Source organism: Theropithecus gelada, chromosome 4, assembly GCF_003255815.1.
Source record: "Theropithecus gelada isolate Dixy chromosome 4, Tgel_1.0, whole genome shotgun sequence".
NCBI classification, from domain to species: Eukaryota; Metazoa; Chordata; class Mammalia; order Primates; family Cercopithecidae; genus Theropithecus; species Theropithecus gelada.
Genome location: NC_037671.1, coordinates 99,437,147 through 99,460,753, shown reverse-complemented (window position 1 = coordinate 99,460,753; position 23,607 = coordinate 99,437,147). Strand labels below are relative to the sequence as shown.

General features: G+C 36.3%; 1 protein-coding gene across 1 annotated transcript in view; it reads left to right on the top strand.

Annotated features, from left to right (window-relative positions):
• SIM1 (SIM bHLH transcription factor 1) overlaps nt 1-18,800 on the top strand; it is a 75,181-nt gene extending 56,381 nt beyond the window's left edge. The window contains exons 11-12 of the mRNA XM_025383463.1: nt 15,216-15,618; nt 17,976-18,800. Coding sequence (XP_025239248.1) covers nt 15,216-15,618; nt 17,976-18,706 — 1,134 coding nt within the window. The 3' untranslated portion in view covers nt 18,707-18,800. The remainder of the gene's footprint in view (nt 1-15,215; nt 15,619-17,975) is intronic.
• The last annotated feature ends 4,807 nt before the right edge of the window (nt 18,801-23,607 follow it).

Genomic DNA, 23,607 nt, shown 5'->3' with positions numbered 1-23,607 from the left:
AGAAAAAAAATTCTCAAATTCATATAGAACCAAAAAAGAACCCGAATATCCAAAGCACTATTGAGAAAGAAGAACAAAGATGAATGCATCACACTTCCAGACTTCAAACAATATTATTATACAAAGCTATAATAATCCATACAATAACAGTACCAGAATTAAAACAGACACATACCCCAGTGGAGCAGAATAGAGAGCCCAGAATTAAACCCACGTATATATAATCAACTAATATTTGACAAAGATGCCAAGAATGCAAAATGGGGAAAGGATAGTTTTTTCAATAAATTGTGCTGGGCAAACCAGATATCTACATACAAAAGAATGAAATTGAGCCCTTATCTTAGACAACTCACAAAAAGTAACTTGAATGGATTAAAAACTTACATGTAAGGCCTGAAACTATAAAGTTTCTAGAAAAAAATAAAAGGAAAAAGGTCCTTGACGTAGGTCTTGACAGTGATTTTTCAGATATGACACCAAAAGCATTGACAACAAAAGCAAAAATAAATCAATGGGAGTACATCAAACTAAAAACTTCTGCATAGCAAAGGAAATGATATAATGAAAATGCAGCCTTTGGAGTGAGAGAAAATATTTGCATATCATATATCTGGTAAAGAGTTAATATCACAAACATATAAGGAACTTGTATAACTCAATAGCCAAATAAACAAAAAAGAAAAGCAGAAAAAAGAAAGAAAAGAAGAAGGAAATATTTGATTAAAAATGAGCAAAGGACCTGAATAGACATTTTCCTGAAGAAGGCATACAAATGGTCAACACGTACATGAAAAGGTGCTAAACATCACTAATCGTCAGAGAAATACAAATCAAAGCCTCAATGAGATATCACCTTGTACCTGTTAGAATGGCTATTATTAAAAAAGACAAGAGGTAAGTTTTGACAAAGATGTGTAGAAAAGGGAAAGCCAGGCACTGTTAGTAAATTAGTACAGCCATTATGGAAAATGGTATGAAAAGTCTTCAAAAAATTAAAAATAGAACTATGATACAATTCAGCAACCTCACTTCTTATATACCTGAAGGAAAAAAATCAGTATGTTGAGGAGATGTCTGCACTCCCATGTTCGTTGCAGCGTTATTCAAAATGAAGACATGGAAACAACCTAAATGTTCATTGATGAATGAGTGGATTAAAAAATATATCTATGTACAGTGAAATATTATTCAGCTACAAAAGAAGGAAATTCTGCCATTTGCAGCAAAATAAATCAACCTGCTAAGTGAAATACGCCTGATAAAGAAAGGTGAATACTATATGATTTCACTTATGTATGGAATACTGTATGAATGGATTAAAAAGTATATATATATACAATGAAATATTATTCAGCCACAAAAGAAGGAAACTGTGCCATTTGCAACAAAATGGATAATCATGTTAAGTGAAATAAGCCACATAGAGAAAAATGAATACTTACATGTAGATTACACTTATATGTAGAATCTAAAAAATGTAGAATATTCTATATGTAGAATATACATGATTTCACTTATATGTAGAATCTAAAAAAATCAAACTCATAGAAACAGAGAATGCTAGTTGTCAGGGCTTGGAGGGTGGGGGAAATGGGGAGATGTTGATCAAAAGGGTACAAACTTTCAGGTATAAGATGGATGTGTTCTGGGGATCTCGTGTAGAGCATGGTGACTATAGTTAATAATATTGTATTGTACACTTGAAAGTTGCTAAGAATAATGTTAAGTTTTCACACCACACACACACAAAAGGTAATGATGTGAGGTGACGAATGTGTTAACAAACTTGTTTGTGGTATTCATTTCACGATGTACAGTTACATTAAATTTATGGTGCTGTATACCATAAATGTATACAATTTTATTAGTCAATTATACTGCAGTAAGGCTTGAGGAAAAGTTCTGATATCTATTGTTTAATATAGTTTATATTTTTTTAGTTTTCCTCATGTTTACTGTACTGGACTTAGAAGAAGAAAAGGTAGACTTATCCTTCCATTCACAGTTGCTCAACTTGGTGGAGGACCGTTAAGCTTCAATTTCTTTTTACAAAATTACAAATCTGATAGACCTCTTCTTTCAGTGTGCAGAAAGTTGGTAATATGCCTGCCAATCTGTTGGCCTAGTTCTAGGACATTCCCAAGAACAGCTTGGGCAGTCCATGCTTTGTCCAAACACAGAATAAAGCAGTGGAAGACCAAACAAAGCTGCAACGAGGGGTTGGAGCAGGTGGCACCACCTGTACCCATCTAATTCAAACCCATTTAATCTGCCACTTACATGTGAAAATCAGAGAGTGAGTCAGAGCATCAGTGAAAGGATCAAAGTGATTGTGGCACATGCCTGAAACCCATCATGGAAGATGGGCTACTTTAAATTAAAATTAGTACTACTGGTTCTGGAAATCCAGGATTTTACCCAGTAGGCTAGAACTATTTCTAAATTATCTATGCCAGTTGGAATATACTTAATCATTTACAGTCATGGATGCCATGACATAAAGGACTTAATTAAATACTTATTCTAATTTGTTGTTACCTGATTAAAATTTTCAGTGCAATGAAAATGCTTGTAAGTCTTTAAGACTTCACCTTTGATTTACAAAAAGGATAGATTGTAGATTTCATGGTTTGGGAACAACTCTCTCCATATGGAATCCTATAGGAGATTCCTTATAGAGTTACACTGAAGGAAACCCAGCCCTGGGTCCTGCGTGCTGATTCCCTTCCAGCTGCACATCACCCTGACAGCTAATGAGATGTCGACTATGGTTACTTTTCTGTGAGAAAAATGAGTTAACCAAATCCCAGGAACATTTTTGTAACTTTTTTGGGGGGTGGGGTGGATTAAGAGAAGGCCTATGACATTTCAAACCACATTTGAGGCATATTTTTAAAACTTCCCATGTTTCTACTTCATGAAATATATCAGAGAATTTACAGGTATAAAAGCTTTCTTGCCAGAATGTTTCTTTTGAGCTAAATATGACTAAAATGTGGATAAAAGGTAAAAAAGTCACAATAAATAATAGATTAAACTATAAATGAATCAAATAACATAATGGGGGAAAATCTTGTGAATAAATACTTTAAAATTGATTTTGGGAAGCTGATAATTCATACTATTCTTTAAAATGAAGGAAGAAATGGCCAAAATATTTTAAAAATATTTAAAACTTCTATTAACTGAATTTTGATTCAGTATTTACCATCTAATTATTTATAGTATAAATGGGTATATTTACTGCTCAGTTCCTCTAGCCAAATTATCTTCAACTCTGGAATGTGACTCAAGATTGATATAATTTTTCTTTTAGAATATATTCTCCAACTTTTCTTGAAGTTTTTTTAAAGCTTAATTCTTTAGGAACTATATGTAATTGAATTAAATTTCACAAACATATCTCAGGAGGGTTCTTTTCCAATGCTAAAAATTTTTGAGACTTGTCTAGAAATCAAATTATACTTAGTTTTTATTAATATATATTAGATTAGATTTATTCTTGCTGTTTATTAATAAGGTAATAAATTAGAAATGAAATGACAGCAAACATTTCTATTATTTGTAGGAGTGCAGGAATGTGGAAAATAATTTCTACTTGATATTCTCTTTGCAGTTTTATTTAGTTGTGTTTTCTAGGTACTAACATTTTTCCAGTTAGAAATAAACTTTATTATTTGACTGCTGTTCAGTTACATTATCACAGGCACGTGGTTTCCATCAACCTCTCAGATTAGCAAAATAAGTTGCATTATTGTCATTTAAAAATACATTTGATTCTGATATTAGTTTTTCTCTTACTCCTGTGTTTATCCTTGAGAAAACTCCTGGCAATTTCCAATGTGTGTAAGTCAAAGCCATTCTTTATAGTAAACAGGACTCCTGTTTGAGGGAAGCATCCCGAGAAGTGGGGTTATTTTAATGGACATGCTGTATTACTTTAATCTAACCCTTTCACCATCTGTTCTTCCCATAACAGTGAATGAAAAAAAAGAACATATTTTATGTTTCAGGGTTACATTAGTAAAAGAAAAAAAGATAAAAGTGATTTAAAAGCATGCATATGTTCTTAGTACAATGCAGTCTGCATCTGTGATTTTTTTTTTTTTTTTCTCATGGTTCAGACACAAATCAAGAGGAAAGCTGCTCATGCCTGATAGAGTGAAAGTTTTTCATGAAAAACAGGACTTTACCAGAAGAGGGTCTCTTTATATATTTTACAGCTATAAATGATAAAAACCTCAATGAGCTGCCAGAATAAAAATAGATAACTGTGACATCTATTGTTAGAACATCTGGCATTTTTCCTGGGCTGGGTGGTTGCTGCCACATCCAGATGAATGCAGAGCACCTGTCTGGAACATGCTGTTGAAGCAGGAATGAATCTTATGACCGTAATTAAAAGAAGAATATCTATGGGTGTACTTGTGGTAGGAGACTGTTTGAGTGATTAGAGGACATACGTAAGGGTGTGTGGGGATTAAGGGATGTAGAGGATGGAGAAAGTCCCCTTTGTAAAAAGATGCTTGGGAACCTGAAATCTATTACTGCATAGAGGGTAGGACACTGTTGTCTTTATTATCTAAGTACAGTATATCAAAGCATGGGGCAGAGAAAAGAGTAAGGGTTCTGGAATTACATGTCCCCTCTTAAACTTCGTAATTCTGCAACTTTGGGCAAAAAAAATTTTTTTGAACCTTATTTGTTATGTCTGTAAAGAGATTAATAATATTGTAAAGATGTTGTTAGCATTTAATAAAACAATGTCTAAGGAATCTGCATAGTGACTAATGCATAGCAAGTGTTTTATAATGGTAACCATTGCTGTGATGGGTATTAGTTAGCATAAGAAGATAATATAGTAAGTTGCTACTTAATAAGTCACAGTTCTTTTCCTTTTTCCTAAATAAGCTATTTACTAAAGGAAACAGTAATGTTTTCCTTCTTTGAACTCCTAAACTATTTTGTTTTCCTCTCTGTTCAGGTCTTTGCCTTTTCTAAATTGTATTAAAGTCATGTGCTGTTCATTGTTTATATCCCTCTTAATGTGAACACCTTGAAGGTGGGGCTGTATTTCTCCTATCACCTGGCATGCTGCCTTGCAAATAGCAGTCACTCAATAAATATTAGAATGAATGTTAGAATGAATTTTTGTAAATAGATCCCATTGGGTGCATATTAAGCCCCGAGGGATGGCTCAGGTCTTTAACCTGATGAACTATCAGTCTCTTCTAGAAGGAAGGATTCTGTTATAAGCTGAATTCCAGAGGAGAGCTGGGGGACTGTGGATGTCATCTGAAATCCAGTTTTGGCAGTCATTTGAGCTCTTTGCTTGCCAGCCTCAGTCCACCTTTGGTGGATGGCATTTGGTTGCATGTTTCATGAGAACAAGAGCATCCATCATCTGACTCATATTTTAATTTGCAAAATGAATGCTTGTTTTGAAAATTAAAACTTAAATATGGGCCGGGCGCGGTGGCTCAAGCCTGTAATCCCAGCACTTTGGGAGGCCGAGACGGGCGGATCACGAGGTCAGGAGATCGAGACCATCCTGGCTAACACAGTGAAACCCCGTCTCTACTAAAAATACAAAAACTTAGCCGGGCGAGGTGGCGGGCGCCTGTAGTCCCAGCTACTCGGGAGGCTGAGGCAGGAGAATGGCGTGAACCCGGGAGGCGGAGCTTGCAGTGAGCTGAGATCCGGCCACTGCACTCCAGCCTGGGTGACAGAGCGAGACTCCGTCTCAAAAAAAAAAAAAAAAAAAAAAAAAAAAAAAAAAAAAACTTAAATATGAAATTGAGGTAAATTAAGGTGCATAGTATTCAGAATGACAAAAAATTTTCTAAGAAGAAAGAGGTTTCAGCAAAATTAAAGCTAGATTTTCACTGAACTTTCTTACTTGATTGGCATAATCTAATGAAAATAAAGGAATCATTCAGTTTCTCAGCTTCAAATATAGGAGAAAACATTGTTATCTTTTCAAAGAAAGAAGAGCAAATACTCTCTAACTCATAAAGCATGACTGTTTTACTTAAAAATAGTGTCAATACCAAGAAAGGCTAGGAGAACCATCCACAGGCTTGCATTAAACCTAACTGACCACGATTCTCCCTCCTCTCCACTCTTAAGACACGTCTTTAGGCTCTTAATCAAAGTGTAAATGATAAAAACTGTTGGTACCAAACTACTTTCCAGCTTTGAAAACTGCAGTATTTGGAAGAAAAGGCCCCAGTATTTAGATGACTGGCTAGTGGCCTGATTTCTTTCTGCAGTTGGGAATATTGATTTTTTTTTTTAACACTTTAACATATATATCTTATCTTTTACCTGCCTATAAGATGGTACTGAAAACATGGTTTTTCTAGACAATATAGTCTATGGCAGAAAATAATTTTTACAAGATGGTAACCACTTCTGTTTACCTAAGTGAAAGTGATTAATCAATGACCTTTACTTGACACATGCATATCTGTACCATTTGTATTTTTTAGTGCTGTTATATGTATTACTTATTTGATTCTTACTGCAATCCTATAAGGTAGTGTGTTCCTGTTCTACAAATGGGAAAACCAAGGCCCAAGAAAAGTGATCCTTTGCACAAGTCATACCAAATGGCAGTAGATCAGGATGCGCCCATGTCTGAATCCAAGGTTTATTTGTACTGAAATTCCTGGTTGATAACTTTATATTTTCATATGCAAAATATTAATAGTCAGAAATAAAAACAAAGGTATTTAAACAATTAAATTATAGCTTTATTAAAACAAGTTTCCATTTCTTCAGAAAAATGTTGTTTAAGAAAAGGCTTTGTCCGAAATGATTCTATAAAAATAAGATATAAGTTTACTATATGGGATTTTTCTGATGTTCAAATATTTATTTTAAAATGATTACATACTTCAAGAAAAGTTGCAAGAATAGTATAATTGTACACTAGGTTCACCAGTGCTTAGCATTTTGCCACATTTGCCTTATCATTTTTTTTCTCTTTCCCTTCCCTCTGCCCTCATTATTATTTATTTTTTTGAACCATTTTAGAGTAGGTTACATATATCATGCCTCTACCTAAACCTTAATACATCGATGTGTATTTCCTAAGGACAAGAATAGTCTCTTATATAACCACAGCACAATTATCAATATCAGAGTATTTAACATTCATAAGATGATTTTTATCTAATCTTACAGGTGTAAGATGTAAGATTTCTCCAGTAATGTCCCCAATAGCATTTGTTATTTCCTCTCTAGTACAAGACTCAGTCCCGGAATCTATATTACATTTAATTTTCATGCCCCTTTCATCTCCTTTAATCTGAATAGTTCTTTAGCCTGGACTTTTCTTTCATGTTATTGGCATTTTTGAAGAACACAGCCCAGTTATTTTACAGAATGTTCTTCAGTTTGAGTTTGTGTGCTGCTTCTTCATGGTTAGATTCTGGTTATACATTATCCACTGGAATACTTCATCAGTGAGGTTGTGTCTTCAGAGTGTCTGTCACATCCAGAGGCACATAATGTCCATCTGCTCTGACTTGGTTGGTGATGTTAATTTTGATCACCTGGTGAAAGTATCATTTGGTTTCTTTACTGTATAACTTTTTTTTTTTGCCTTCTAATTAAAAAGCAATCTGTGGGGAAACCCTTTAAGACCATAAAAATAGCCTATTTCTCAACAGTTCTTCTCCGAGATTTATCATCCATGATCATCTGTGCCCAAATAAATCTTTACCGAGGTGATTGCAAAATGTTTATTTTCTAACTCAACTACTCCCTCCATATTTATCAGTTGGCACTCTCCTGTAAGGAAGATTCGTTTATGTTTCCCTATTTATTAGCTAGTTTGTTTATCAGTTTGGACCCATGGGTTTATTTAGTGGGTTACAATTTATTCATTACTGTCGTTTACTTTTGCTGAAGTTTTTCTGTATTTGGCCAGAGGGATTTCCTTCCAGCTGGCTCCTGTGTCGTTTTGATATGTCCCTATCATTCCTATGTAAAGCTATTCAAAACTGTGGATCTCATAGGTCTGGATATGTAGCTTTTACCTACAGAATTCTGTATTTAATTTACATAATTTGTAGTTGCCTATTTTCCCCAAAGGTTATTTAAAAGTTTTTTTTTTTGGGGGGGGGGTCTAAGGGTTTTTTTTTTTTAATTTTGTTTTTAATTTCCATTTTTATGCATTGTGATCAGAGGGTGTTGTTTATATTTCTATCCCATGAAATTTGCTGAAGTTTTCTTTGTGACCTAATATTTGCTCCATTTTGATGATTGGGCATCTACATCAAGAAGGTTTCTTCTTTATTATCAGTATTTGAAGTGATATATAGCCATACAATTTAACTGATTGGTTTTCGTTTTTTTTTTAAGCCTTCTGTAGTCTTTATTATTTTTAAAATTCACTTTACTCTGTTACTGAGAGTGGTATGTTAGTCTTTTATTTGTCAGTGTTTCTATATCTCCTTTGTATCTCCTATAGCTTTTGCTTCAAATAGATGGCATTGCAATGTTATTTGATGCATAAATATTCATAACATTTCTACCTTCATTGTGAATTCTGGCTTTTAGCAACATAAAATGTCTTTTGTTATGTTTGTTTTATTTACTGCTTTTTTTTAAGGCTAAATTCTACTTTGCTTGGTTTTACAATACAAACTCTTGGTTTCTTATTGTCTACATTTGCTTTGTTTATGTTTGCCTTTTCCTTTATTTTTAGCCTTTTGAAACTGTGTTTCAGGTATGTCACATGATCAGTATAGAATTGGGTTTGTTCTTTAAACAATGAGATCACTTGGACTCGGGAAGGGGAACATCACACACCGGGGCCTATCATGGGGAGGGGGGCGGGGGGAGGGATTGCATTGGGAGTTATACCTGATGTAAATGACGAGTTGATGGGTGCAGCACACCAACAAGGCACAAGTATACATATGTAACAAACCTGCACGTTATGCACATGTACCCTACAACTTACAGTATAATAATAATAAATAAATTTAAAAAAAAAAAAAAAAAAAAAGAATTGGGTTTGTTCTATAAATTATCAGAAAATTCTTTTTTAAAATTCGTAATTTAAGCCAATTCACATTTATTGATGGGCTTGATATGTTCGATTCAATGCTGTCATATTATTTAATATTTACTGTATGCATTATGCTATATTTAATGTGTTTTCTTGATTTGTCTATTTTTCTGTTTTTAATCAAATTGTAATTTTGATATATTTCTAAATTAAAATGCAGGTATCACAGAAAGTGCCCATTTACTCATTATCTGGTTTCCCCAGTGGTAACATCTTGCAAAGCTGTAGTACAGTATCACAACCAGGATATTGCATTGTTACTATCATCATATAGAACAATTTCACTACCACAAGGATTCCTCATGTTGCCTTTTTACAACCACATCTACCTCTCTCCTGCTCCTGCTTTTGTCATTAGCCTCAGCAAGCACTAATCTGTTCTTCATATCTGTAATTTTGTCATTACAAGAATGTTGTAGAAATGGAATCATACAGCCTTTTGGAATTGACTTTTTTCACTCAGCATAATTCACTGGAGATTCATCCACATTGGTGCATGTATCAATAGTTCATTTCTTTAATTGTTGTTTTTGGTTATTAAAAATAAAGCTATGACAACTCAATAACAACAAAAGCAACTCAATTAAAAAATGGGAAAAGGACTTGAATAGACATTTCTCCAAAGATTTACAAATGACGAATATGCATGCGGAATGATGCTCAACATTGCTAATCATTAGAGAAATGCAAATCAAAACTGCAATGAGACACTATCTCACACACATTGGGATGGCTACCACTACTACTGCTACTACACACACACACACAATAACAAGTGTTGGTGAGGATGTAGATAAATTGGAACCCGTTGTACTATTGATAGGAATGTAAAATGGTGCAGCTTCTGTGAAAAACAGCATGGCAGGTCCTCAAAGAATTCAAAATAGAATTGTCATATGATGCAGCAATCCCATTTCTGGTTATATACCCTAAAGGATTAAAAACAGAGTCTCAAAGACGTATTTGTACATCCATGTTCATAGTAGCTTCATAGCCAAAAGGTAGAAGCAACCCAAATGTCATCAATGGGTGAATGGATAAGCAAATTGTGGTATATACAATAGAACACTCTCCAGTTTTAAAAAGGATGGAAATTTTAACACCTGTTTCAACATGGAAGAACCTTGAGAACATAATGCTAAGTGAAATAAACCAGTCACAAAGAGACAAATACTCTACAAATTTCCTTATGTGAGGTACCTAGAATAGTCAAAGTAATAGACACAGAAATTAGAATGGTGTTAGGAACCGAAGGGAAGAGGGAATGGGGAGTTATTGTTTAATGGGTACAGAGTTCAGTTTTGTAAAATGAAGAGTTCTGGAAATGAATGGTGGTGATGGTTGCATGGCACCATGCATGTACTTAATGACACTGAACTGTATACTTAAAAATGGATGATAGTAAATTTTATGTTATGTGTATTTTGCCACATTGAAAAAGAAAGGAAACAATTAAAGTGGACTTGGAAGTGCAGAGAGGTAGTTGCTATAAGTATTTGTGTGCAAGTTTTATATGAATATAGTTTTTATTCCTCTGGGATAAATGTCCAGGATTACATGTGGTAATTGCACATTTAGTTTTTAAGAAGTTGCCAAACTGTTTTCTAGAGTAAGTACACCATTTTATATTCCCATCAGCATTGTATGAGTGATCCAGTTTTCCTACATCTTTGCCAGCAATTGGTGTTGTCATTATTTTTTATTTTAGCCAACCTGATAGGTATATTGTGATATTTCATTGTGGTTTTAATTTGCATCTTCCTAGTCACTAATGATGTTGAACATCTTTTCATATGATTATTTGCCATCTGTATATCCTACCCAGTGAAGTGCCACTTCATATCTTTCACCGTTTTTTGTTGTTCTTGTTGAGTCTTGGGAGTTCAGTATATATTCTAGAGGCTAGTCCTTTGTTAGATATGTAGTCGGTAAATGCTTTATCCCTTCCTATAGCTTGTCTTTTCATCCTCTTAATGGAGTCTTTTTTATTTTTATTTTTTGAGACGGAGTCTCGCTCTGTCACCCAGGCTGGAGTACAGTGGCCGGATCTCAGCTCACTGCAAGCTCTGCCTCCCGGGTTTACGCCATTCTCCTGCCTCAGCCTCCCGAGTAGCTGGGACTACAGGCGCCCGCCACCTCGCCCGGCTAGTTTTTTGTATTTTTAGTAGAGACGGGGTTTCACCGTGTTACCCAGGATGGTCTCGATCTCCTGACCTCGTGATTCACCCGTCTCGGCCTCCCAAAGTGCTGGGATTACAGGCTTGAGCCACCGCGCCCGGCCGATGGGGTCTTTTTTGGAGCAAAAATTTTTAATTTTGATCTAGTTTAATTTATCTTTTTTTTCTTTTATGGATTCTGTTTTTGTTTTCAAGTCTAAAAACTCCTTACCTAGTCCTAGACCTTGACGATTTTCTTTTATGTTATTTTCTAAACGTTTTATAATTTTATGTTTTACATTTAAGTCTGTGAACCTTTTAAGTTATTTTTTTATATAAGCTGTGACACTTAGGTTGAGATTTATTTGATTTTTGCCTATGAATATCCAATTACTCTAGCACCATTTGCTGAGAAGTTTATGTTTCCTTCACTGAATTGTCAAAAATCAGTTGAGCATATTTGAAGTTTGTCACATTTTCTGCCTCCAAGTAATGCTGATAGTATGGGTAATGTGTGACTTAATTTGTGCTTCTTAATGACTTTATAGGTTTTGAGGGCAGAATGTGTGGACAGATCCAGATTACAGTGGTTGCCATTATCCTTCAAACTCAGAAGCCTCTAGAATGCAATAATTTATTGACCAAAAGGCAGCATGTAATTCCTAATGAAATTGTGTCATAACGGGATACTTGGAGGAAAAATAGGCATTATAGTAAAATTATAATTTACACAATAACTTTCTTTTTATGATTATGACAATAAAAATTTGTAGACTTGGATTATTGTTCTCAATAATTATTTTCTTCCAATAACTGAGATGTAGGGACAAGCACAGGACTCAAACATTTCAACACTAAAAAGGATACCGAATAGTTATTATATTGTAAAGAGTAGTAGAGCTGAAAGACAAGTTAGATAAAGTCTAATCTAACCCACTACTGCATTTTTATGCAGTATTCATTCATACCGCACACACTACATATATTGGCCGGCTGCCTTCCTCTCTTTCTGCCTTCTCTCTTTTCTCAAATATATAATGAATACCTGAAACATTTTGGATCAAGTAATGCGGCTGTAGTGTCCTCAACAGAGTTTACACCAAGTGCAGTTCATTTTAAAGGGATGAATGTGGCTCAGAGTTTTGATGGTGCCCACTGGTGTAAATTTATAGGTCTTGAAAAAAAAGGTTTACTGTGAGGTTTTTCCTCTGTATCTCCTAAGCAGTGTGAGGTCTTGGACTAACTGAACCACCCAACTTCCGCCTGCTTGAATATCTCAGGGCAATGCATTTGGTGTTGTTGTGGTTTCCTGCCTATTGACAAGAGGCTTATCCTTCAAATTCTTCTTTGGGTACTCTTGAAATGTATACCTCCTGTATGCCCAGGTTGTCTCTTGTTGAATTTTCATTTGATTGAAGGACAGAATGTTCTTCTCTGTTGCGCCAATAGCACTTTCCCATACACACTCAGGGAAAGCTTTTCCCCCTCTTAACAGGGCTCAAAAGTCTTGACTGGAGTACCTCAGAAATAGACCTAGTTTATACTTTTATAAAAACAAGCAGAATCTGGGCAACTCCTAGCTTGGAATAACACTGATGGTCTGAGTTTCTCTGAGGCAAGCACATGGATGGTACTCTCAAGGAACACATGTACATGTATAGCACTTGGATCCCCACTCAGTAAGGTGAGGAAGCGCCAGCCCTGCTTTGGTGAAAGTGAAGGTGGTATCTTGTGAAAAGAGAGTCTGGGTTCACTGGGAGAAGAGGATGATGGCATGTGGAAGGCATGATATAGGATCTGAGTCCCAGGATGCCTTGATGTCTCCTATCCTACAACCCTGCAGGGAGAGAAGGTGGATTTTTAATTTTTTTTTCTTGATGGAATATGGTGATAGCCCATATGTGCATATGGAAAATAATTAAAGTAATAATTAGAAATGGCAAAGGAAAAATTTCGACCTGGAATTTGCACAGGACTCTGTTCTGAGCATGCTATATTGGCATACTTTGGAGGTTCCCCAGAGGAACCTGTGTAGTTCATCTCTCTGTCCCCAAGAGCCCTTGGCTGAGATGCCTCTTTGTACTGAAATGGGAAGAGCCAGGATTCTTATTCCCACAGGGTGGGCCTACTGGTAAGGGGAAAGTTTGTTTTGTCCTGTGAAGTTCTCATCATGGGTGACAAGGGAACAGCAGTGGAGACTAGGAATTTTTCTTCTTCCCTCCACAACACCACACATGCCCACCCCTGTTTATTCTGGGGTAAGAAATAAAAGTCTAAAATGGACTTGTATTTTGGTTCCTGGGACTGTGAAACAGTTTCTCCTCCTTCTTTGCAAATCTCCCTAACATTGGATCATTTTTTCTCTCCTTTCTTCCTTAACAGTGTTTTATCTGAAATGTAAAATCATGGTTTTAAGTGCAGGCTTTGAGACCAGATAGACTGTGTGGTGGCTGTAGCATCTTATTAAAACTTGTAGTAATGTCCTTTCTTCCTCTATTAAATGGAGCTATATTATGTTCAGGTGGTTGTGAGGATTAAATGATGAAATGTATATGGAATGATTAGCATATTGCCAGACACATAGTAAACTCTCAATAAATGGCATCCATCTTTATCATAGTAGGTAATCTCTTTACAGTACCTAGAATTGTTTGGCATTAGGCAACCCAAAACTGGTAAAAATTATTATTATATTACTGATTTTAGTGGCTCACGAGGGTCTTCAAACTGAGCAAACTTCTGAGGGAGATCTACCAAGCATTTTATATTTTCTTTCAAAACCTGACCAAATAGTCTGGGAGTAGATAAGCCATTTAATTCCAACAAGGCACAGCAATGCCTGTGGCTTGTTATTTTCTGGTGACCCTATGCATATTTCAAGTTGTATCTTCTAAACAAGAGGCAAATGCTAGTGAATAGGCCTAGCTCTTATGTGGGACAAGACTTCTTAAGAGTTACATTGCAATTGAATTATGTAAGCACTTATTAACTATTCTGCCATCTATCCAGCAGGGCCTTCAGAGAGTTAACAGTCAAGTATGAAGATTAAGTTTCAGGACATTGGTGCCTTAAACCTTAGGTTTTTGTTTGTTTTAATTAAGAAAAAATGTAGGCTGGGTGTTGTGGCTCATATCTGTAATCTTAGCCCTTTGGGAGGCTGAGGTGGGAGAATTGCTTGAGCTCCAGAGTTCAAGACCACTTTGGACAACAAAGTGAGACCCTGTCTCTACCAAAAATTTAAAAATTAGCTGTGCATGTTTGCACACCTGTGATCCCACCTACTCAGGAGACTGTGTTGGGAGGGTTGCTTGAGCCGAGAAGATGGAGGCTGCAGTGAGCCGTGATCACGCCACTGCACTCCAGTCTGGGGGACAGAGCCAGACCCTGTCAAAAAAAAAAAAAAAGAAAAAAAAAGAAAAAAAATACGTAGAAAGCAAATAGAAATAAAATATGGAACTTACTTGGAATCTCTCTCTGGCAATACTGTCAGGGTAGATGAAGAACCTGGGTTTGAATAATCTTCATTCTGTCACCTGCAAACACTGTGGCTTTGGGCAAATCACTTTCTCTCTCTGAGCCTTAGCTTCTCTATCCATAAACTGGGGATACTAATAGTGCCATTAAGGGTTTCCTATAGGAGCTACGTGGATAGTTCATATGAGGCACTTCATTCAGGGCCTAGTACTTCAGTCGATGGTTTTCATTATTATTTTTATCTCCTGTTTTCAGCAGCCAAAAGGATTTTCTTTGGAAGCATCATAATGAATTAAGTAATTCCAAGTTAGGTGTGCACACCTAACTAGTTGTGCACCAAGCCGTGATGCCAAAGCAACGGTTATTTTGACGACCTCAGGACAATTAGACCTTAAGGGTGCTTGCAGAGTAAATAAAAGCTGTTTTTTGTTTGTCTGTTTGTTTTCTCTTACTGATTGATCGATTTTTGAAATGAACTTTTCTCCCCTACTCGGTTTCAGTATTCGGGATTTCACACGGAAAGATCGGAATCTGATCATGACAGCCAGTGGGGCGGAAGTCCCTTGACCGACACGGCCTCTCCGCAGCTTCTGGACCCCGCCGACAGGCCTGGCTCCCAGCACGACGCATCGTGCGCCTACAGACAGTTCTCGGACCGCAGCTCTCTTTGCTATGGCTTTGCGCTTGACCATTCCAGGCTGGTGGAAGAGAGGCATTTCCATACCCAGGCCTGTGAAGGAGGCCGGTGTGAGGCAGGCAGGTACTTCCTGGGAACGCCGCAGGCCGGGAGGGAGCCCTGGTGGGGCTCTCGCGCAGCCTTGCCCCTGACCAAGGCCTCCCCAGAAAGCAGAGAAGCCTATGAAAACAGCATGCCTCACATCGCTTCAGTCCACAGGATCCATGGTAAGAGCAGGCGAAAGGGTTCCCGAACTCCAAGCTTTAGGCCCCGGGCAGGTTCATCTTATTGTGACACTAGAGTGAATGACCAAATAGTTCTCTTCTTTGATTTACAAATCAGAACCCATGGGATTTTTTTTAAAAGTTCACTCTGTTATGAATTTTGCTAGTATTTGCCAAATACATTTAGTTTTGACAAGTGAATAAAAAGATTCCTATTTTAAACATCAGAAAGTATTGAAATTATGTAGTTTATTATTGAATATGTCTATTGAATTCGTAGTGTGTACGCATTTACATTCCTCGTGCATTATTTTCTTTTGTATTTGCATGCTTCAAATGTGGACTTGAACAGTCTGTAGGCTCATTTGGTCATAGCAGTGTTTCTGAATGAGGGCACTATTGATATGTTGGAGACGGCCAGTCTTTGTTTTATGGACAGTCACACATATCACAGATGTTTAACCTTTCTGGGCACTAAATGCCAGTAACTTCCCGTTCTTTCCCCATCATTATGACAACCCACAATGATGATCCCGTGAGTAAAGGATGAAGCAATATGTAGAATGCACTGGAATTTTCACCTTGGGATAATTATACAGCTTTATAAACACATTGAAATGGGCACCATAGCTAAAGCCTTGATTGTTGCTAATGCTTCCCTTTGTGCATTTCAAAGTAAACTGGTTAAGGAGAGTTCATTCCGTCCATTCCAAGGTTGGGTCCAGACCGGTCTTTGGAATCCTTCCTATTTCATTAAAAGCCAGTGACATTAGGATTGATCTGAAGGCCCCAATACTACTACTTTTGTCTTTAGAATGAGAAATGTGCTAGGCAATATTCTTTCCAATAATAAACCTTCCTGTCAAATACCACTCAGAAGCTGAGTAATTTTAATCTGTTTCTATTCTTGCTTTCTATTTTTCTGATTTTACTTTGAGTATCCCTAGTTTGGTCGACTGGTAATGGAAACCCAGAGCAAAGGGCAATTACTCGCCAAAGAATAGAGTTAAGTGAAAATCCTGGCTTAACCTACAGGGTCTGGAGGAAAATATTAGAAATAAAACAAGAAGAAAAGAGAAAAGGAAAGCAATGAGTAGTGTGATCCAGGCTTTCTCTGCTGATTAAGCAATTTACAGCTTTCATATATTCTTACTTGTTTCTCTTCTCTCTTTTTATATTGACTTCAGACTCTTTTGAGAATAATTTGGTTTATGGAATATACTTTGGATGCACTACTCCTCCATATTTTATTTCTTTCCTTATTGTTTAAAAAAATTTTTTTCTTGAGACAGAGTTTCGCTCTTGTCGCCCAGGCTGGAGTGCAGTGGCACGATCTCGGCTCACTGCAACCTCTGCCTCCTGGGTTCAAGCAATTCTCCTGTCTCAACCTTTCTAGTAGCTGGGATTACAGGTGCCTGCCACCATGGCTGGCTGATTTTTGTATTTTTTAGTAGAGATGGGGGAGATGGGGTTTCACCATGTTGGCCAGGCTGGTACTGAATTCCTGACCTCAGGTAATCCACCCATCTGGGCCTCCCAAAGTGTTGGGATTACAGATGTGAGCCACCATGCCCGGCCTTATTCTTTACCTTACTTCAAAAACAATCTAAGGTACCTGAGTTACTATATGATTACCTGTGAAGCTGAGATGTTTACCACCAAATTTGATAAGATGATATTTATGTTTTATTTGGGCAAGATTGTATCTATACCTATAATCTTCATTTATATCCATCCATGCTTACATATATATCTATGTGAATAGATGTATATTTTTAACCTTCAAATACTCTAAAAATGAATATTAGAGCTTTATTGTAACTGTACTTAAGATATATTAGGGCTTTATTTTAACTCTACTTAAGATATATTTAGCAATATTAACATTTTAGGTTAATTATTTGGAAGTGAGAGAATAGTTCAGCCTATATAATTATTTCCCTCAAATCCAATTGAAAACATTTTCCAAGCATCAATTTAATGTGACAGTGCTCTAGTGAATAACGTAAACCAAATTCTATGCATCCTCCTCTTATTTCCAGTCAGACAAGTCTAATAACATATATCCATAGAGAAGTATAAACACACTTTACCATTTTGCTAATTGTAATTCACAACGAACAAGGTTTATCTTCTAGGAAACTTGTTATAAACTTGGTCTGCATTTAAAATTCACTGATTTTATATGAATCCAGTACAGAGAGTTGACACTGTATCATGTGAGCCTGTGCCTGTTTCAAATATTGGTGCACATATTAAAAATGAAAGATATAAAGTTTATTTCAATAGGAAAATGAAATATATTTATTTTTGAGGGTGAATTCTGAGATCACTTACTTTGGACTTTTTCTAATTTCTAGGGCGAGGTCATTGGGATGAAGATAGTGTGGTCAGTTCTCCAGATCCTGGGTCGGCCAGTGAATCAGGTGATCGATATCGTACGGAGCAGTATCAAAGTAGCCCACATGAACCCAGCAAAATTGAAACTCTTATAAGAGCCACCCAGCAAATGATTAAAGAAGAAGAGAACAGATTACAGCTAAGGAAAGCCCCCTCAGACCAACTGGCTTCCATTAATGGGGCAGGGAAAAAACACTCCCTCTGTTTTGCAAACTACCAACAGCCCCCACCAACAGGTGAAGTCTGCCACAGCTCTGCTCTTGCCAACACTTCACCCTGTGACCACATCCAGCAGAGAGAGGGAAAAATGTTGAGCCCCCATGAAAATGACTATGACAACAGTCCCACCACACTATCACGGATAAGTAGTCCCAATTCGGATCGCATTTCAAAATCCAGTTTGATCCTAGCTAAAGACTATCTGTATTCGGATATATCTCCTCATCAAACAGCAGGAGACCACCCTACTGTCTCTCCAAACTGCTTTGGCTCTCACCGGCAGTATTTTGATAAGCATGCTTACACATTAACTGGATATGCCCTGGAGCACTTATATGACAGCGAAACCATTAGAAACTATTCCTTGGGCTGTAATGGCTCACACTTTGATGTAACTTCCCATCTAAGGATGCAACCAGACCCAGCACAAGGACACAAGGGAACATCTGTTATAATAACCAATGGAAGCTGATGTTTTGCTGAAATATTTTGTTCTTTAAGGATCTCTGAAACGTATTTATAGTTTAATACCCCATTACCAGCATTTACTATGCCACAGATTGTTAGAGAGGGTAACTTAAGTTACTGGGTATTTGATACGTGTTCCTATAAAATCAAAGAAAACAGCACTAGCATTCAGGGTTATACACAGAAAATGAAGCTAAATTGAATACACAAATTTCCCCTCTAATTATATGGGAACCAGAAGAGATAAATTTTGAATAGAAAAATATTCATGTAGATCAAGTGTACATATATACCACATGAGAGGACTGATGAATGACAACATTGCATTGTGACTATCCAGTGATCCTCATACACACAAACTATTACTTACAAACTGCGGTATACATTTTACATATGGAAATATAGGCTATGTAATGTAAATACATAAAAAATGGGTAATTTTCTTGGACTCTATCACACTAAACTTCTTTTTTTTTTTTTTCTTTTGAGAGGGAGTCTCGCTCTGTTGCCCAGGCTGGAGCACAGTGGCCGGATCTCAGCTCACTGCGAGCTCCGCCTCCCGGGTTTACTCCATTCTCCTGCCTCAGCCTCCCGAGTAGCTGGGACTACAGGCGCCCGCCACCTTGCCCGGCTAGTTTTTTGTATTTTGTAGTAGAGACGGGGTTTCACCGTGTTAGCCAGGATGGTCTTGATCTCCTGACCTCGTGAGCCGCCCGTCTCGGCCTCCCAAAGTGCTGGGATTACAGGCTTGAGCCACTGCACCCGGCCTAAACTTCTTAAAGAAATTTCCATTCCCAAAATAACTGAGAAAGAGAGAGATATATCTTATAAACTGACTTCTTTGTGGTTTCAAATCAGCCAGCTCATTTGGTTCAGGCATAAATTAGAGAAATGGTTCTGGATATGGTGCAAAAATGAGTTTTCAACTGGTATCCATTATAAACAATCAGGAAGAGGTAATTTTTCACCTTGCTTTTCAGTTAGACAAGGACGAGGATTGCACTGACATGGCGCTAAGGGTTTTTCTAAGTAAAAACACTGAGATGTTGGGACGCACATCAAAAACCTGGTGTGCTCAATTGGAAGAAGTACTATGAATATGGAAAGGCCAGAGGCAGAGTGAAATAAAATGATATCTCAAAAGACACAATTTAAAGGCTCAGCATAAATAAATGACATATTTGGGGTTTGCTTGGAAAACCAACTAAATAAAAAAATTCAAACCAATTCGCCCAGAAAAAAGACTGATACATTCAAAAATAAAAGGAAAACCAGTGAATTGCTACATGACAGCAGTGTAAGTGTTTGAAAACGTTTCAAAGCACATATGTGCCAGTGTAACAACATGTGGAAAGCCTCAGGCGAGGGTCTAAGATAAAAGCTTAGGCTGATAGACAAGTAGTTAAAAGCTAAGAGCAGTACTCTGAAGGAATAGGCAAAATGTTTATTTTCCTTATTGTTGGTAAACAACAAACTTGGTCTTAACATCTGTGTGGTATAGTAGAAAGGCCAGCTGACTAGATCTCTGGATTCTAATTTTGGCCCTACCTATAACTTAATTTTGCGATCACAGTTGTATCATTCACCATGCCTGGGCTCTAATTTCCTGGTTTGTAAGGCAGCCCTAACGTTCCATGTTCTGTGATAGAGCAGAACTGAACTTATTACCTAATTAACTCTCTGCTATGAGTTGTCAAGACTGATCATTCTGGTTTTTCTGTACACAGAAGTTTAGATGCTTTGTGACTTAAGCAGGTGTGTGGGCTCCTTTAGGCAGGTTACAGTTAACTTTCTAGATTTAGCCAAAATGTAGTTGGTAGAAATTTATGACAAGGAAGAAAAATATCAAGATTTATTTAATGCACTATTCTTTAGTAATTAAAGCAAAATGATATAAGTGATTAGAGAAATTTCATAGATAATATTTCCTAGGAGTCTCATGCCCAAAACTCTTGCCATATTTAAGGAGGGGAATGTACTGGAAGAACTTAACTTATAATTTTGGAAACAGAACATGAAATTGAATACTCAGGGATTAGTAGTATATTTTCATCATTTAACACACAGTTCTTTGACAGTCCATAGGTAGGTGACAATCTGAATGATAATATGAAAGATGAATATTGGGTTGTTTGTGTATGCAAGAAGAGGCTACATAAAATTAGATAATGTTAACATTTGTGCTGTAAATGCAAAAAAGTGCAAGTAAGTGAGAAAGTTAGTGGTTATATATATTTTCAAAAAATTCAAAGTGCAGTTGACCCTTGAATAACATGGGTTTGAACTGTGCAGATTCACTTATATGTGGTTGTTTTTTTTTTTCCAATCAAATGCAGATCAAAAACCCAGTATTTGGAGAAACGTGAAACCCGAGTATACAGAGGGCTGATGTTTTGTATAAGCGAGTTCCACAGGGCCAACGGCAGGACTTGAGCATGTGAGAATTTAGTTATATGGGGGTGGTCCTGGAACCAACTCCCTGTTTATACCAAGGGGTGACTGTACAATAAAAACTAAATTTTGAATGATACAAACAAGAGTATTTAGTAATTTTGAGAAAATTATTTATGAGAAATCCTGGAATACATCAAATGGAGTTTTGATCAGTTTGCAACATGAAGTAATGTCTTAAGAATGCTAAACGTTTTGTAGAATTCTGTAGATTGATAAATGTTTGGAAGACAAAAATATTTGATGAATGTGGTGTATTTTGGAAAGATAATTTTCACAGATGGGTATTTCTGGTGGCTATACTTTCTACCAAATGTGCCAGGGACAGAAACTAAAAGAACTGGAAACTTAAGAACCAGGGAAAATGAACTGATATTAAAGAAAAGGCTGTCACTAAAGGAATTTCAGTGGAATTTTTATATGGAAGATAGTTAACTGGTGAAAGGAAGAAATTATGAATTTCACAGATGAGATGAGAGTAATCAGAAGGAATAATGGTCTTCAAAATGACATGACCAATATTTTTAAGGGAATACAGAATTAACTAAATTATATCTTGATTCAAAATTTTGGTAGATTGACCCAGTTTTAAGTACATAACCATTTTAAAATTTACTGAATGTCAATAATTTTATCGTAGCAGCTTTATTACATTACACAAAATATCATATTAACTCACTGTATTGTATAGCTTACATTTTTTGCAATATGGCATGATTATCACAAAATGACCCAAGGTAAGTTAAGACATTTGATGACAATGTACCTTCTTAATATACATGTGAATGTGTTAAAATGTGTTTATAATCTACATTATTTTGTTCTGTGCAGGAACATACTTCCTCATGATGAAAATGTCATCTGTGTCTTTTAAAAATAGTATATAGAATAAATATGTTCCTGATAATTTAATCAGTTAAACTTAATGTGGCTTTAGTTTTAATTCTTGATTTCCATAACTTTGCCAAATGTTGAGACATATGAACTTTGATTGAAATAGATGGAGAAGTATGATTTTTATATCACCTTGGGGATACATAAAAATGTGCTCTATCCAACTACCGGTATAATATGTATCAGTTCATTAGGTAAAACATAACTCATGGTTTTGTAGAATTCTGCTTTCTAGTAATAATAAGTATCTTTACTGCCCATTTCACCTGCCATACCTACTTTAAAAATTTGGATGACCAAAGAAGTAAGTGAATGTTTCCCCAATCTTTCTTGGGAAAATTCTGTTTAAATTGTTATTGGGAATATACAGATTTGATATGTTATTTTGGGATGCATAATATTAATGTCACAGTCACTACAGGTCAGATATTTAGGTGTGCTTCAGCTCCACAAGTCTTTTGTCAGATTATGCTCGCTTAACTAAACTGTAATTGCCTGATAAAAGATAATATGACAGTGCTGAGGTGTCATTCAAAATGAGACCGGATGCAATAAATGATTGCCTTCAGCATTTATACAGAAAAACCACTTGCTCTTTCTTGGTTATATTTTATAGGGCTAGATTTTTCCATTGGGTACTATTCTTAATTCACTCTATACCATGTTGTCACATGCTGCCTCTGGGTAAAGAATCCCACTTAAAATAAACTTTAGGGGATCTTCTAAAAAAAGATAATGTGCTCCAATTTTTATTTCTCCTTCTTATGGGGGATGAGGATCAATTATAATACAAGACCATTTGGAAAATATGCATAGACATTTTAAAGTGAAATACAAGACTTCTGCCTTCAAGGTCTAAACCAAGTAAGTTTGATGGACGGCAGCAAAGGTAAAGAAACCTTCTGAATACACATTTGATTTGTATAGCTCTTCTTTCAAGAGTAGGATATTACTAAGATATTCAGTGCAATCTATCAGTCCTAGTAGTACTTGAAAGTGACAGAGTGAATGCTGATATTTGGAAAATTGAGCATTTGACCATTTTGGGATTACTCACTTGGCCTAGTGGAATAGCTTACACTTTAATACAACCAAATGAAGTCTTTCTGATTTAAAATGTTTGAATGCCCAGATTTGGTTCCCTAGTTCACTCAAATCATAGATGTAGACATACATCCTGTTTTCATAATGATTTTTAAAAGAATGTAAATCCTATGGTTCTCCAAGTAAATGATTCAACTTTCATGTAAATGGCAAGTTTTTGTGAATAGGGATTTATGTCCAAGACAGAAAAATCTATTGAACCAGTTCTTACTGTGGAACTTATTGTGGATAAAACATTAGTTATCTTTCTAAATTTTAAATGAATGACAGAACAGTTATGGACACATGCAAAAGGTATCAGACATAGAAAATATTCTTGGGGGAAATTTCTGTGTGATGCTAATTTCTTGCAAGGGTTGTATGGATAGTGCTTAACTCAAAAAGTGAGAGTGTAGTCATTGCCAAATAGGGGTTTGTTCAGAGTTCCTTCTCTAGGACTGTATGCAGGAAGCATAC